This window comes from Miniopterus schreibersii (assembly GCF_964146895.1).
Source record: "Miniopterus schreibersii genome assembly, chromosome: 10".
NCBI lineage: Eukaryota > Metazoa > Chordata > Mammalia > Chiroptera > Miniopteridae > Miniopterus > Miniopterus schreibersii.
The window spans coordinates 49471316-49488961 of record NC_138110.1 but is presented as its reverse complement, the minus strand read 5'-3'; the positions used below and the strand labels follow the sequence as shown (position 1 = coordinate 49488961).

At 48.1% G+C, this 17646-nt stretch overlaps 1 protein-coding gene across 1 annotated transcript; it reads right to left on the bottom strand.

The window, feature by feature from the left end:
• Positions 1-404: 404 nt before the first annotated feature.
• Positions 405-17349, bottom strand: MCM2 (minichromosome maintenance complex component 2). The gene is made up of 16 exons (XM_081150175.1): positions 17229-17349; positions 16084-16316; positions 12679-12854; positions 12309-12566; positions 11131-11350; positions 10626-10833; positions 8796-8930; positions 8317-8508; positions 6601-6694; positions 5405-5655; positions 5165-5291; positions 4456-4568; positions 3260-3505; positions 2101-2283; positions 1702-1857; positions 405-1238 (listed from the first exon to the last, which is right to left on the bottom strand). Exons 1-16 carry the CDS (start codon positions 17232-17234, stop codon positions 1128-1130), a joined length of 2709 nt encoding a protein of 902 aa, XP_081006301.1. The 5' UTR covers positions 17235-17349; the 3' UTR covers positions 405-1127.
• Between the last annotated feature and the right edge of the window lie 297 nt (positions 17350-17646).

Sequence of the window (17646 nt, the reverse complement as noted above, 5' to 3'; positions counted from 1 at the left end):
AAGCTGCCATTCTCCAGAGCATTTTCTCAATTTGCTGCAATTTTGTTTCCTAGCAATTATCAGTTTGGTTCAAATAAACTCATAAAAATTCTCTATAGGTTTAGACATTTCTTAGTCAACAGTGTTGTTCCAATCAGAAACAGGGTCAGGCTACCTCCAGTCCCTCCTGGTACACAAATCTGTTCTATGGTTCCCATGGATTCCACAGAGGGATCATACAGAGAGCAACTGCCAACTGAATTCCCTAGGGAGAGCCACAGTTTTGGCTTTCTTCACATCCACAAACAAAACAGCTCTTCTAGCCTCATCTACCTCCTTCAGAACACCAAAGGCAGAAGATAGAAAGGGCCTTCAAGGGAAGTTAGGAAAGCTGCACTATTTTAAGGCAGAATGGAGACCAACAGATAATATTTAGATTTTATTAAAAATTTAAACCACAAAAACATAAATGAATGTACAATGAGAAAATGGGGAAATGATTAGGTAGGAGAAAAAACACAGCAAGGGTTAGTGGTATGAGCGGTAGTCTTCATTACCATATCAACCCCTCCGACTCTTCCTCCAACAGGAAACCAAGCTGTGTCATTACAGAGGGGTTGCACTCTTTTCTGACCACACGGTTTCTCCACTCATAGAGGCCTAGATCTACCTGCAGGACAGAGTTCAGAAAAACACTACCAATACCTTGAACTTGCTCCTTAGCCAATGTGGCCCAAGTAGCCAGGACATAGAACTCAAGCCAAGAAGGCAACAGTTTTCCTAACACCCTTATATGCTCAGTCATCTAAAACGCTGTGGGTATCTTGAACATACTAGATTCAATCCAGGATGAAGTGGAGGCGGATCTGTAAATGGTGGGTTACCAAGCAGTTGAAAAAGAAACACTGGCAAAGCATCCCCACCCAAGATGGTGAGAGAAGCAGAGAGGGAGCCTAAGAAATAAATAGCAACATTCCCAGCCACAACCCAAACCCAGCAGACTGGGGAAAGCCAGATGGTTCAGCTGCCAGCCCTGGCCCCAGCACATTCTGTGCCCCCTGGCGTTTGGGTTTTGCATCCCTGAAGCATGGAGGGAAATGGGCACTAAAATTGCTTCCCAGCCAGAATGGAGAAGCTGCTGTGGAGGCTCAGAACTGCTGCAGGATTATCTTCTGCTTCAGGTCATGGCTGAACTTGTTCATCCGAAAGAGCTCACTATCGTAAAAGGCAGAGAGGTTGTGGATGTTGATCTGACGGGCCTAAGAGGAGGAAAGGTCAAGTGAGCTGTGGGAATGGATTCCAGAATGCTCAAGTCCACATAGCCTTGGGTTCAGTCCACTTTCTAAGGCCCATTCACTGCAGGCTGGGCAGGGCTCCCATATCCATTATGGGGAAAATCAACCAGGGCAGAGGCTGGCTGTGTCAGGGTCTGGAGTTAGACACAGGCTTCCCATCTTAGCTCTGTCAACTGCCTGTGAACTTAGGAGAGCTACTCAGGTGCTCTGTGATGTCTTCTCTGTAGGATGGGATGACAGTAACAAGACTTACCTCTTTTGGCTGCTGTCAGGATTATAATGTGCTCTGCCATTATAAACACCCGATAAACGGCTTTCATCTAAGGTCCACCCACTCGCTGACAGAGCAAGGATCTTTTGCCCCCAAAGATGACTGACAGCTCCCCAGGTAGCTAACCCTGCCCTCCCCTCCCATCTGTACCCATACCTTGTCAACCAAGTCTTTCTCAGGCACTTCAATAGTGTCCTGCTGGGCCCCAAAGCGGTTGCGTTGATATGTCACCTGCTCTGCCACCAACTGCTTCAGTATGAAGAGCAACAGCTCATTGTTATCACGCCGGAATGAAAGGTAGCGGGCAAAGGTCTGCATGAGAGAAGAGCAAAAATCACCATCCTTCCCTACCAAGACACTCAGGCACTGAAGGATGTGGTCATCCCACTCCTGCCATCCTGCCTTCACCACCAGCAAGAGAAGCCAGATCAGGGAGCTTCTGCTGCCAGGCAGCACTGCAAGCCCAGTGGCCAGTGTCTCGAGATGGCCATGTATAGCCTCCTGTGCTAAGCTGACCCTTAGCTCCAAAGGAACCCTGCCTCAGCTCACACCCACCTTTCGCATGCTGCGCATGACACTGAACTTCTGCGTGTCAATGAAGCTCTCCAGCATCACACGGATAGCCATGTTGACATCATCCTCTATCACGTAGTCCCGCAGGTGGATGCGTGCGTGGGCCTCTGCCATGCGGATCATGGACTCGATGTGTCGCACCGTGATGGGGATGCTGCCTGTTGCCTGGAGTGAACAGCATTAGATCTTCTTAGGCAGAAGAGAAGCAAGGAAATGATAGTGGCAGTGCTGACAGCCCAAACTCAGAGGGCACATCTAACCACCCTATGGAAGAAGTGCTCACCAGAGCCACCAGGTTAGCTCACACTTTCTGTTCTTCCTTGAAGTGTGGTAGTGCCAATGGAGCCCTATGCTATGGCCTGCCACCATCAACCTACACATTCTGCTCCCAGCAGTTCATTTATAGGCATCCCAGAATCTGTTGTACTTGTGGCCAGCTATCCTTGTTAGCCATGTACTAAGCAGAGAAAATAAGCTGTTGCTTCTATGAAAACTAAGTTGAATGCTCTGAGCAGACTTGAAGTTAAAAGGTTAAAAGAAAAAGTTGTCTTGATTAGGTGGGTGAGAAGGACCAATCTACAAGAATTCTGCATTAAATGCTTGCAAGCTGCCTTTAAATCTTCATCCCACCATGAAAGGACTGAAACGAATTCAGAGCACCTGTTCATTTGGGTGAGATTTATGCAAAGTCGACATGGAACTTAAACAGTGGCCATCGAAAGACCTTGGTCCTATACTCACAGAGACAAATGAACACACATGTAAATGCCATCTAAAACAAAACACTTCTGCCCAGCCGGGCATGGCTCAGCAGTTGAGCGTTGACCTAGGATCCAGGTGATCGGGGTTCGATTCCCGGTCAGGGCACATGCCCGGGTTGCGGGCTCAATCAATGACTCTCTCATCATTGATGTTTCTCTCTCTCCCCCTCTCCTTTCCTCTCTCTGAAATCAATAAAAAGATATATTAAAAAAAAGTAAAACAAAACACTTCATGTATGAGATATGTAAGTTTCTTTTGTAAGACCTTCCTGATTTAGTACTTTTTGGATTAACTGATCACAAGAATGAGAAAGCTGCTGCCTATTTCCTGCCCTGCCCAACCCCACCCTGCCCAGCCCTCTGGCTCCCAGGGCCCGCACCATGGATTCTTTCCTCAGGTCGCTGTACATCTTGGCCACCTTGTCCTGGTCCATCTGATTGAGCTTCGGGTGGACCTTCTCCTTGGCATAGATGATATACTTCTTTAGGACGTCCTGCGGCAGGGGCTCCACGCCATATGTGTTGGGCATGGTGGGCTCTGGGCTGCTACCCAGCCTCTCCTCCTCCTTGTTGCTAGGGTGGTGTCTGATGTGGCTGCCGACCACGAAACGGGCCAGCATCTCATCCTAAGACAAGATGGAAGAGGGCAGGTTGCAGAGGGAGTCTCCTGGCCTGGCTGGGAGGAAGTCAGCTAGCTGGAAGAAATACAGGCTGATGTGCTTCAGAAGAATGTTCTCTCAACACTTATATCCCAAGCCTACTATGTGTCAGGCAGCTCCAGGTACCCGGGTCCATTGGTAAATGTGACCGAGCCCTTATGAAGCTCACCTCCTAGTGAGGGTAGAGAAGACACAGTTTTAAAAATCAACTACAGAAAGTAACATGTGCTAAGAAGAGAAATAAGGCAATGGGCGAGGGTCTGAGAAGACTCTTCCAGCTAAGGCTGCTAGAATACCTTTGTCATCTGACAATCCTGGAGAACAGCATTCCAGGAAGGAAAAAGAGCAAGTTCGAAGCTCTGGCATCTTTAAGGTGTTGGATAAAGTGAAGGAAGGAAGGAGAAGAGATGAGTGCAGAGAAGATCTCGTAGGGCAGCCACAGCAAGGATGGGTTCCCTGATAGTTACAGAGAAAGCTGTTAGCAGGTTCTTAAGAAGGAAAGGCATGAGCTGATTTACGCTTTCAAGACAGCCTGGCGTCTAACTAGTGGTCTAAATGGACGTGAGAGCGGAAGCCAGGAGACTAACCACCAGACACCACAGCACTTCGGTCAGACCAAGAGAAGCTGGAACTCAGGTTATAGCAGGGAAGCAGCAAGTGAACTCAGGCGGTGGGACCAATAGAATGTGGTGGTAGAGTATGGACTGTGTTGACTGTGTTGGGTGGGTGGCTGGGAAGGGGGGACAGTAAAGGAAAGAGAAATCAAGGATGGTTTTTGCACATGAGAACCAGAGTGGACAACACACCATGGACCATGTGGTGCCTCCTTTCCTTATGCCTGGCACAACATAGGCCTGAAACCTCACTAGAGGTTCCCAGAACTTACTGCAGGGAACCTGGGACATGGGGTTGTGTACCTGGACTGGGTCCACTGTGTCCCTCACCACACACAGGATGTCGAAGCGGGAAATGATAGGCTCCGTGAGGTCCACGTTTTCTGAGAAGGTCAGGGAGGGGTCATAGCGGCCCCCTGTAACACAAAGAAACCGATCAGGGATCATGTTCCCACAGATCCTCTCTTCTCAAACCACAGCAAGTTCTCTCAACCCCAAGGTGCTTCGGTGACAGAAGGGAAGAGAACTTTAGCAGAGGAACTGGAAGAGGGTGGAGATTCAGCACCTGATGCCTGGGACGTACTTCAGACAAGAGATGAGACAGCGCTTTCCCTGAGCAATGGCCCGAAAGGCTCGAGACAGAAAGCATTCCGGTCTCCCAGCAGGAACAGCCAACTAGACAGGCAAGGGTGCCTGGGCTCTAAGCACTTGCTGGCTGGGGTTAACAACCGACTCCAGCCACGTTTAGACATGACCTAGATTCTCCTCTCAGGTCTTCCGAGAAGAATGGCCACGGGTGGTTGAGAACAAGGCTCAACAAAAACCCAGGGGTACCCTTTCCTACTTTGGCAGGACACACAGGAAAGAACTGCTTCTTGTTGCATAATTCCTAACTCAGATCTGCGACTGCATGAGGGGCTCTATGGGTTCCTGATTCCCAAAGGCAGGGTCTCTCTGGGTCTTGTCCCCTTTAGCAAGCCCTGAGCCCCGCCAGCTATCGTGTCTGGTGTACCTATGGGGTTGGCAGCGGCAATGACAGTGCAGCGAGCCTGCAGGGAGGTGACGATGCCAGCCTTCGAGATGGAGATACTCTGCTGTTCCATGGCTTCATGAATGCTGGTTCTGTCCTGGTCATTCATCTGCAAGAGTCAAATGCATGATTCTCCCCAACACGCTGCATTAACACTTGTCCCCCACTGAGGGCAAAGTCAACACACCCTAAATCCCATCACCTACAAGGCCCAGGACCTACCTTGTCAAATTCATCGATGAGACATACTCCTCGGTCAGCCAGAACCAGGGCTCCAGCTTCTAAGGTCCACTCCCGGCTGACAGGGTGCCGCTGGACATATGCCGTGAGGCCCACAGCTGAAGCCCCCTGGCCGGTGGTGAAGATGGCACGGCTAGACACTTTCTCAATGTATTTGAGGAACTGAGACTTGGCTGTGCCAGGATCTCCACACAAGAGCACATTGATGTCGCCTCGCACCTTGTGCTTGCCCCCTGGAGGCAAGGATGGGAGGAGAGGGAGTGGAGTCACAAGGGAGGTGAGCGGTACAGGGCTTATCTCCAATTTCTCAACCTATTATGAATGGCAAAGGAATATTCTCTCCAGAAAGGGACGCAATACCCTAGGACCAGCAATCCCACTTCTGAGCAATGAATCCAGAAAAATGGGTGCACAGGAGATGTGCACAAATATGTTCTTTGTAAATGTAAAAGACTGGAAGCAATTTAAATGTTCTCCAATTAGGAGGATAACCAAATACATTACGCTTTGTGAACCATGACACAGAAACTTAAAAGGATGAACTTGCTCAGTATGCACTAATATCAAAAGATACCAAAGATGTATTACTTGAGTGAGAAAAAGTATGGTGGATACTTTACACATAGTCACTTATATACACATACAGGAACTGTGAAGAGAAACATGCATCTTTGTGTGTGAAATGGTGTGTTTTCTAAGTACATGTGTTAAGTCTATGAGCAGCTACACAAAGGTCTGGGAATGCACACAACACAATGACCAGCAGAGTTGACCTACAGGGAAGGGACTAGGATTAAAAAGGGTGATGTTCAACAGTGACTTTGGCTTTTCTGTGACTTCTAACAATTGAAGAAAATGTAACATAAATACAATTGATGTATTAAAAAATACATCATATAAAAAATTGATGTATTATTTTTAAGTTAAAGCAACTTTTTAAAAAAGTTTTAAAAATAAGAGTGAAGCAAAGAAAAGAGTTTGTGCATCACAAAGGAAGGCAGTGGTAGAAAGCTAGGGACAACTGATGCTCAAGATGCCATGCCACAGGCTATGTTCTCCCTACAATGACCAAGCCTCACATGGTCTGGCCACCTCTTAACAAGCTTTAAATAGAGAGACCTACCTTGTTCGACATGTAGAATCTAGCTCCTACTAAATTCCCTGCAGAGGCTGCTCACCTGGGTTTTTGGGCTCCCCTCCAAACAGAGCCAGCGCCAGGCCTCTCTTGATGTCTTCATGTCCGTAGATGGAGGGAGCAATACTGGCAAAAATCTGAGGAAGGAAGGAATAGAGCTATGGAAACAGGACCTCTGCTCTTGAGTGTGGGCAGATAACCGTCCTGTTCCAGTCTCAGGGGGTGGGGAAGTCTCCATCCCCAAAGCACCCACTCTACAGTAGCTTCAATTCCACCAGGTCTTGGCATTAAGCCCTGCCCTACAACTAGGGGCCTTGTCATTAGTTGGCTCTTTCTGAGAATCACAGAACTCTTAACACTTAAAAGAACTTTGGTCAGACCCCTTTATCCATCCTAGTTCAGAAAGAACTACCCCAAGGTTGCAGACCAAGAGCAAAAAGGAGATAAAAGTCAAGTTCTAACAGCAGGAAGACACCTCACATGGGCTCTCTGGCTGGCCCGAGCCTCAGTTTCCTCAAATGGAAAAGAGATAACACTACCCAATTCACAGGTGTTTGTGGGCTCTATCCAAGTGAGGCGTTAAGTGTCTGGCTCCTGGCTGGGCTGTGATGGAGAAATATAACACAAAGCCAGGTCTGGCATGGAAGCAACACAAGTGTCCTTCAATGAGTGAATGAATGAAGATGTGGTACATATATGCAATGGAATACTAGTCAGCCATAAGAAAGGATTAAATACTGCCATTTGTGACAACATAGGTAGATCTTGAGAATATCATGCTAAGCAAAGTGAGAAAAAGTGAAAAATATAGGATTTCACTCATGTGGGATATAAAACACAAAGCAACAAATGAACAAACAAAACAATCAAATAAAACTCAATGACATATACAACCACATGGTGGTTACCAGCGGGGGGGTTAAGGGGGGGGTTGAAGAGGGTAAAGAAGGTCATATATGGTGATGGAAGGAGACTAAACTTTGAGTGATAAGCACACAATGCAATATACAGGCGATGTACTGAAAAATAAACACAGAGCACTGGGAGACACAGCCACCAGGAATTCAGGTCATTTCAACTGGTGAGTCACTGAAACAGTCTCCATTTGTGTGTGTGTGTGTGTGTGAGAGAGAGAGAGAGAGAGAGAGAACACATAACTGCTGAATGTTAAAGATGAAACTAGAGACATTGGAGACATCTTGCTGATAGGAGTCAGCTTCTACCTGTGGCATGTTTGTGCCTTCACTATTCTCAACCTTTCCATCCTCTGCAAGGCACTGCATCCTCACAGGTCAGATTGAGCGGCTTGGTAAGCACCAGGCCCCGGGAATGGGCCTCTGATGGCAAATCAGCACTGGAAGTGCTGAGGGAGACACACACCCACAGTGCTGGATCCAACTGTCTTGCCTCTGCGACCAGCCAAGAGAAGAGTTACTCTTTCTGGCTTCCCTGGAAGCATGAAGATAAGGGAAACCCTGTCCTAACTGGGTGAGGACACAAGCTTGGGCTAATTCCTGATGCCAACATTTATGCTTTCCCCCTGGAGTGTGGGGAACCCCATCAAGACAAGTTTACGGAGCTGCCACTGGGAGTAAAATAAGGGAACCTCAGTTTCCAATACCTGGGAATTAAGATTGAAGTTTTAGGGCAGCTTAGAGTAATAGCCAAGGCTTGGGCAGTGAGCCCTGGGCACCCACAATGCCCCCAGGAGCCCCAGGATTCCTCACAAAGCACGGTACCCTGGGAGACTTCAACTTGCCTTCTCCCCAATCTGCTGGTCCTTGGAGAGGCTGGTGATCATCTTCACATCTTCATCGGTCAGTTCCCCCACAGCAACCTTATTGTCCTTCTTGGCCACGTGGTTGGCTAAGATAACCGTGGCAAAAACGGGGAAGCCATTGGCAGTGTTGAGGGAGCCGTCGTAGTTGTTGTGGTAGATGCCAGTAAGCTCCTAGGGAAAGGGGAGACGGTTAGGGGGGCCAGCCCTACCTCCATGCTTGGCTTCATCCAGTGGCTTTTCCTTCAAGTCTTCCATGCTACAGACATCAAGATGATAAACTCAACAAAACCAAAGCACAACTAATCCTCAACCCAGTGTTCCAGATAACCAGTCCAAGGGTCATTCAAGAACTCAGCCTACTCCCTAGCTGCCATTGACCCCTCCCTGGCCCACCACAAATGCTCACACCAATCTCCTTAGCAACTCAGTTCCCTCCTAGCCCGCTCATGGCCACGTACTATCTCATCTCCTGGCTTGCAGCTGTCCACCAGATCGGCGAGTAGAATAGCGTCCTTGGAGCGGGGTAGCCGACCAGCCGCTACTTTGCCAGGACTTTCTTGAATGCGGATGCGCTGATAGTTCTGATAGATGGTCTGTGAGGGACAAACAAACAGTCATGGGACCTGTCCCTGTGAGGCAGATTTTGTACTCCTCCAAACACTAAATTATGTCACCTACCTTGAGACCTTAGCACCATAAGGGAGAGTAGGCAATGTTGTTATTTCCATCTACTGACTAGGAAACAAAGAGCCAAAGACAGCAGGCAGTGAGCCCACTGTGACCAGCACATCACTGGAAGGTCCCTGCACAAAAACCACCCCGCTGGATGCCTTCTGACTCCTGGATGGTCAAGCACCTATTACATGCCAGAGCTGAGCCCTTGTGTGTATGGATCCAGGCTGCCTAGATTCAGATTCTGGCTTTGTGGTTTACACTGTGTGATCCTGGGCAGGTGACTGCCCCTCTGTGCCTTCTCTACAGAATGAAGATGCTAATACTGCCAAATACAAACTCCCAGTGAGGGTTAAATCTAGTCATACATACAAAACACTTAAACCAATGCCTAAGTAACCAATTACATATAGAATGGGCTCTAATTATCAAATATCACGTGCCAACATTGTGCCGTGCAATTTAATGTCCCTTATTTCACTTACTATATAAGAAGACCATGTAATACAACAGTTTAAAGGGTATGCTCTGAGTCAAAAAGTCAGACTTCTAATCCTTTGAGTTACACTTCCAGCCAGGAAGTGTAACTCAGACAATTTCTTCATTGGTAAAACAGGGTAATAATACCTGTCTCATAGGGTATGATAAAGGCTACATATGTTTCACCTGGCACCTAGAAAGTACTCTAGAAATGTTTATAATTATAATTAATAATTATTAATCCTCTACTAGTTACTGTCTCAAGTTCCCTAGAAGCAGAGCCTCAAGCTCTGCTCCTATGCAAGAGACTTTTGTAAAGGTGCAATCTGTAAATAAGGGAAGCTAGACAGGGCAGAGAAGCCTGGACAGAGGCATGGGCTCAGGCAAAGTCTTGTCTCACAGATGTCTCTCACCAGGCAAGGTGTACTTGAACTCTTAAACAGGTCAGTTTTGGGCTGTGGGCTATCACAAGCGCAACTTCCTAGGCATTTTCTGGCAAAGTGGCTATGGCTAGGGAACTTCTCAGATGTGTAGAGCAGTACAGGTTAGCAGCCAACACTTAAGGCAGCAAGGCACAAGGAGATCTGTGCATCCACTGCAGGTACCATGATGTTACAGATGAAGTTGTTTAAAATACAAAGGCATATGTAACATGCCTGGGGCCATAAGGCCCAGAAGCTTTCAGCAGCATCTCTTGAATACAGCACAGTAGTGTCTAAGGTGGTTATAATCCAAGGGCCCCCAACCAAAGACCAGAGAGAAAGACAGAAATGTCAAGAGAAAGTGTCGCTGGGACTGCAGGTGCCCTGCTAAGGGTGCAGCTGGGCAAGAAGTCAGCCCAATTTAGCCAGACCTTCCCATTTTTCACAAGAAGCCATAAACTTTGATGTTTTCAACAAAATCAACTAATTTTTAAATACTGGCTTGAATTTTTGAAAACACCATGTGGGCAAAACTAAACAGGCTGGCCAGACAGATGTGGTTTGCCCTATGGTTTGGCCAGTACACAATGCCCTCTTGCTTCCTTCAGTTGCCCATGCTGATTTTCCAAACTGCCTAAAAGGTCTGGAAGGCCTTACGTACCAGGAACCCCTGAGACAGGGACAGACAGCAGCCAGTGCTGTGTGCTTACTCACCTCTTCCATGTTGACTTCAAAGGGGCCAGATGACTGGCACTCAGGACAGGAGCCGGGCTTCACCTCCTGGTTCTGGGACTGAGAGAAAGGGCCCAGCACAAAGCTACACTTGTTGCAGTTGTATTTGACCATGCTGAGCTGGGGCAGGACGCCTGTGCAGCTGGTCACCACCCCGCTGGTACGGATTAGCTGGTTCAGGTGCAGTTGCCTGTGGAGATGAGACGGCAAATCAGAGGCCTAGAGCCCGGATGTTTGACCCACACCCTCTGCAGAGGTTAAGGACGGCATGAGAGAGAGTTCCAACATCAGATCCCAAAAATCTGGGACCTGGCGCCACCAGATCCGTCACACCCCACCCCTGTGCAAGCCAGAACTTATGGCTGAGGGCTCTCCTTGGCTGCAGCCACCACCCACACCACTGCCCCGTCAAAGCTCTCTTGAATGATTCCTGAGCCACAGGGTGCCAAGGATCGGACCCTCGGAAGCCACCCTGTCCTCAGCTCACCTCAGCGAGCGCAGTTCCTCCACCAGAGGCAGGTGGGAGATGCGCACGTGGATGTGGCTGGTGATGCGGTCATACTTGGGGTACATGGCCAGAACGACTTCCAGAGCAGCCTCATCAAAGATCTGTAGCAGCTCTGCTGGCGCCTCTGGCAGGAAGTATGCCAGGACATGCTCCCTGGCTGCCAGGTCCTCATAGTTCACCACCAAGCTCTCACGGTTCTCTAGAGGTGGGAATTAAACTAAGTATCAAGCCAGAGAAAGTGATCTTCGTCTCACTGCGCGCAGAGAGAGCCTGCCCTCTCAAGGTCTTGACTTTGAACTAGAAAGCCCAGCTCTCACTTTTAAGTCCACCTTGCCTTAGCTATGTAACTTAAATTCAGTGACACATCCTGAGCCTCAACTTCCCAATCTGTAAAATGAGGATGTCACATAGAGTATGAAGTCGCTGGAGAAAGTAAATAATATACAGAGTGACTAATATAGCAGGGCTGCAACCTGAAATGCCTGTAAGGGCCAGGAAGGAAACCAAGGAATAAACTGTGTTAAATGTAAACATAGGAAGTGGAGGGGACAGCAGAAAACAAAGAATTGCATGCTTCCTTTTAAAATAGTTCTGTCCCACAGAACTATGCCGCTACTTTATGATCAAAGTAATAATCCAGATTTTTACATAAACCTTGCCAAAATTTTTTTTAAATCCTCACCCAAGGATATGTTCATTGATTTGAGAGGGGCTGGAGTGAGAGAAAGAAACAAACATTGGTAAGTTGCCTCCTGTATATGCCCCGACGAGGGATCAAACCTGCAAAGTAGGTATGTGCCCTAACTGGGAATTGAACCAGCAATATTTTTGGAGTACTGGACACCACTCCAACCAAGCCACCCAGCCAACGCAAACCTGACAAATTTTAAACATGTTAAAATACACTTCTGTGGTAGCGATGTGCTCCCTGTCCTGTCCTAGTGCAGACTTGCAATACTTTTTGTATTTGTCTGAAAGATGGACATCGTGGGCACCAAATCCTAGCTCTTGTCCAGCAACAGGCAAGTTATTTAATGTTCCCTGCACTCCGTGTCTCTATTTAATGTGTTGTTACAGGGCCAAAGTGATAATTTTCTGCAGGATAGTTTTGCAAGGTGGACCGTGGTGAGCAGAGGCCGTGAGTACAGAATCCAAACCTTTGCACATGTCACTGATGCGCTCCTTGAAGACATTGTGGCCATGGCTGTCCACGTGGGTGCGCAGGAAGTTCTTGAAGCGATGGTGGATCTCTAGCCGGGGGCCTGCCATGCTCACCCACTCGCGCACAGAGTGGCCCTTAAGGTCCTCCAGGTTCTCAATGCTCTCAATCATCTCGTCCTCTTCACCGTCTTCCATGGCCCGCTCCACATGGCGGCGCTTGCGGGTGGGGCGATCCTCCTCCTCCTCATCACTGTCTGAGGACGACAGGGACATCCTGGAATGAAGTCTTCCCTAGCACTCCTTCCCAGCTCTCTGAGGCTCTGGAAGCAAGGCTAGTCCCCTGGGGGTTATAACATCTCAACCTACCATACAAGAGCCCGCGGCGCATCCGGCCAAGGCCCCGAGCAGCCTCACGGTCGCGCTGCCGCATGACCCGTTCCGCCGCCTCCCTCTGGCTGGCTGTCAGCTCCTCCACGTCCTCATCGTCCAAGGCGAGTCCCTCAGCCTCGTAGGTGTCCAGCTCCGGGATGGCACGGTAATCCCTGAGAGACCCCCCAAACGGACCCTGTTAGTATGAAAAAAAACCCCAAAAAACAAGAACACCCAAATGCCACCCAGGAACCAGGCTTGTTCCCAATGGCCCAGGAGCATGGGCCTGGGCAGGCCTGAAGAGTTTTCAGGCCAGAAACACAGAAGGATCAAAAGGATCTCCAATGGATAAACAAAGTGTCTATTCATGCAATGAAATACTAATCAGTCTCCAAAAGGAAGGGAAGTCTGCCGCATACTACAACATGGATGAACCTTGAGGACATTATGCTTAGTGAAATAAGCCAGTCATAAAAAGACAAATAATGTATGATTCAGTTTGGTAAGATGAAAAAATTTTAGAGATGGTGGTGATGGTGACACAACAATGTGGGTGTACTTAATGCCACTGAATTGGACACTTAAAAATGGTTAAGATGAGACATTTTATGTTATGTGTACTTTTCCACAATAAAAAGGGGGAAGGGGCTCCCCAGACAGCTTTAAGTACCCAATAAGAAAGAGGAATTGGAAGAACCACAAAATCTTCACACAGAAAGGCCTTTCAGAGAGCCAACCCCAGCTTCCCCAAGGAATTCTCCTTCTCAGACAATGCCGCCTCAAACCCCTTCAAGTCCTGGGAAGGTCTTCTATTGACATTAGCCAAACCAGCCTCTCTGATATGCCTGCCCACTGGCTCAAGCCTCTCAGTTTCTTCAAGGCCATCAAGGAGTCATTTTCCACAATGTCATCTATCAGTTATCTGAAGGGGAACGATGCCTTAACAAGGAACCCCTGAAGAGCAAAGTTCTGCACTCCTCCCTGCAATGCTGGGAAGTAAACATCATTGCTCCATGTGGATGTGGAGATCGAGCATTGGGGATGATATCACCTTTGCCAGTGGTTGCTCAGTAGAGTTGGGTGCCAAAATACAGTCTAACCACAAATCGCAAAGTCTGTTCCCTGATGCCACAATGCCTCCCCAGGATAATCCTCTTGAACTCTCCCTTTTGTCAGGTAAGTGGTGATTAGAGCAACTACTACTATTTGGGATTTTCTTCTTGTTGTTTACTCTGTCAAACTACATTTTCAGAACAAGTAATCATATACTGCTGATGCTAGTAACAGAATCCAGATACAGATGTCTGGGATCACGTGTTTCTGAATTCTTAAAGTGTCAGGGAAAAGGTATCTGACTCTTCAAGAATTCTGAGTCACATAAACCGTCCTCAGCAAAATTCTAATTAGTTCATAAAAAACTGACACATTGGACTTGATTAAAATTAAAAACTTTTGTGCTTCAAAATATACCATTAAAAAAAGGAAAATGACAAGCCACAAACTGAGAAAATATTTGCAAGTATGTATCCAGTATAAAAACTCTTTAAAAAATTCTTACAACTCAAAAAAGTAAATCTGAACACATTTCTTTAAAGATATACAAATATCCAATAATCATGTGAAAAGATGTTCCGTATCATTAAACATCTGAGAAATGTAAAACAAAACCCAAATGAGACACCACCTCACATTAGGATGGCTATTATCAAAAACCAGAAAATAACAGGTGTTGGCAAGAATGTGGAAAAATGGGAACTCTCATACACCATTTGTAGGAATGTGAAATATTGCAGCTGCTTTGGAAAATAGCCTGGGTGTTCCTTCAAAGATTAACCATAGAATTACCATATGATCCAGCAATTCCATCCCTTTGGTATGTGCCCAAGAGAACTGAAAACACATGTTCTCATAAAAACTTCATAGCAGCATTATTCTTAATGCTAAAAAGTGCAAAGAACCCAAATGTCCATCAACTGATCATGGATTTTAAAAAGTGGTCTGTCCATACAATGGAACATTATTCAGCCACATAAAGGAATGAAGTACTGACACACACTAGGACACAGATGGACCTTGAAAACCATACAATGTGAAAGAGGCTTGTTGCAAAAGCCAATCATGTATTACCATCTCATTTATGGGAAATGGCCAAATTTGGAAATCTAAAGAGACAGACTATTGACTGCCTAGGGGTGGGGATGGGAACCAGGATTAACTGTAAACAGGCACAAGGGGTCTTATTGGGATAAACATTCCCAATAAGGAAGTGTTCTAAACTAGACTGTGGTCATGGTTGCCAAACTTAGGAAATTGACTAAAAAACACTGAACTGTATACTTAGAAGGGGTAAATTTTAGAATATATAAATTATAGCTCAGTAAACATGTTTGTTAAAAACCCACAAAAACAAAGTCTAATTAGGCCCAGATAGTCCTCAGATATCTCTATCCAGAGGCCTCTGCAAAGGGCCTCTCCTCTTGTTCTCTGAAAGGAGGTGGAACCAGGGTAGAGGATGAGGGAGGGGTATACTGCCTGAACAACTCCACAGCGCACAAGGACCTGTCCAGGGTTGATTTGTCCCAGACTCCTCGTTCCTTCCAGTTTAGCCTGTACTGCACACCCAGCCTGATTGTCAGTGCTTAAAGCAAAGATGTGAATGGTCCACAGTGCCCTGGACAGTCTGTGGGATGGCTCACAAAGCATTCCCTGTGGACTGTGGGATGGCCTGTACAGTCCTCACACACCAATTTTGGAAACCCGAGTCTCAGGAAAGAAAGTCCCAAAAGGAGACTGTTCATGAGGTTCCTGGGCATTCACATAATTCTATTACTGATGCATCTACTAAATCCCAGTTATAAATATGGGGGTAAGGCAGTAGAAATCTAACTTTGCTTCCCTGCAAAGCTTACTCCACTATCTTAGCATTAAGCCTCAATAACCTTTAATACATGTTTATGTTTACTAAGCGTGAAAGTATCTAACACAGAGTCTGGTGCAGATTAGGCACAATAAATGTTTGCTGACTAGAATCTAAATCCTGGTTCATCAGCCCCCACTCCTGTTTCTTTGAAGTTGCAGAAAAACACTCAGCTGCCTGCTTCCTGTCTTTCCCAGTTGACATCCCTGATATGGTCTACCAGGTTAGAGACCCCTTTTATCCCCTGGGGCACACATCTCATGGAGGTGGTGCTTACCCTGGCCTTAAGTGCAGTCTTAGATACAGCAAGTTACAAGGACCTACACTGTGGCCCCACGAAGCTGTCTGTCTTCCCCCATATCCTGAACCAACATGCTCTCATGCTCTGATTTGTCTGTTTTCCCAGCACCCAAAGCAAGGTCGCTGACACACAATGGGCTCTCTACAAAACTATTTGTTGAGTGCAGGGTCTTGAATGAAAGTACCTCTCCATGCCATCTCCAATGAGTTCCTCTCCATCCTCCTCTTCCTCCTCTAGGGGTGCCTCTGTGCCTAACAGCCCCTCAGACTCATCCTCAAAGGGAGGAAGGTCACGGCCAGGGCTGGAGGTTAGGGCATCTGTGCGCCTGGAGCTTCGCCCAGGGCTGGAAGTGAGAGGATCATTGCTTTGCCGAAGGCGGGCTGGGCTGGAAGCCGTGGTGAAGGATTCAGATGATTCCTGCAAGGGAAGACAGAGAGGGTGAGGGTTGACTTCGCATTCTATAAGGTGGCCTATCCTCCCCACCAGTTATCCTGTCCTCCACACCAAATCCTTTTCAGCCTCAAGACTGCACTTGCTGTTTGTTCCCTCTACACAGAAGGCTCCCCTCTGAGCTGAGCCAATGGCTTCTTAACACATGGGAACCAGCTCAAACATCCCTTCTTCAGACATCTGGTCACTCACAATACCATGTTTTCTCCATGACAATTCACTGAGGAAACCTCGCATGTTCATGTAACTTGTTTATCGTCTATTCCTCCCTGTAAGCAAGCATTCCCACCCATTTGAGCACCCACATTGTGCCAGGCACTGCGATACAAGAGCAACCAAAATATAAGAGGTCCTGATGCTTCCAGACTGGTGGGAGGATCAGACGATAAACAAGACAAAGAGACCAAAAATATTACAATAAGAAGGGCACGAAGCTGCGGGACCTTGTCTGCCTTGGGTTACACCCTGAGCCAGGCGCAGAGAGGGGGCCCAACAAGCATGTGCGGAGTGAATGTGTGATAGTGGTCAGGCGGGCTGAGCTCGGCTTCGGGAATCCAACGTCCCCATGCTGGAGCGGGAGAGGCAGCATCACCAGGAGGACTCGAACGGTGCGGGGCACGCTGGCTTTGCAGATCCCGAGAGACATCAGGTACAAACCAGAGCCCAGGGGCCCAGCCTCAGCCGAAGGACCGATCCCCGGCTGGGGGGAGGAGGGGCAGGATATGAGCCCAGCGAGGGCAAGGACTAAGAAATGCGCAGCGACACCACCCCCCAGAGGTGCCCCAGTCGCTGGCCCCAGCCCCGCACTGCCCACGCCTCAGACGGTACTGACTTGTGAGCCGCAGAGACCACCCGCAAGCCCCGCACCCGCGAGCTCACCGCCATGTTACCGCCGCGCTCCTCCGCAACTCCAGCAACAACCAGTTTTCGCGCGAAAAGTGGCTCACGTGATCCGTCAGCCCGGGAAGCGTCAGAAGAAACAGGGCGTCATGACGTCGGCGTCACCTTGCGTCGAGCGGGCGCGCAGGGGGCAGGTCGGGGGGAGCCGCGCCCACGACGCCCGGAGGCCCCGCCCACAACGCCAGTGGGGCCGAGCCAATGATGCTGGAGGCGCTGGACCAGCTGAGCTGTGCGTGGCCGGCTTCCCGCCGTCGCCGCCGCTCTCAGCGGTTTGGGAGCTGAAGTTGCGGGTGCGGGCAACGAGGACCCGCCCCAGCTGCTGGCTGCGTGACCAAGCCGTTTTATAGATGAGGCAACTGAAGTTCACAGCTTTGTTTCCGGAGGTCTTAACTGTCTT

What these genes read in the sequence shown, in the direction of transcription:
- MCM2 (XM_081150175.1), bottom strand. An exon ending in TCATCGATGAATTTGACAAG is followed by an intron (nt 5,292 to 5,404) that starts GTAGGTCCTGGG and finishes TGACTCTTGCAG; the next exon opens with ATGAATGACCAGGACAGAAC. An exon ending in TGCCGCTGCCAACCCCATAG is followed by an intron (nt 4,569 to 5,164) that starts GTACACCAGACA and finishes TTTGTGTTACAG; the next exon opens with GGGGCCGCTATGACCCCTCC.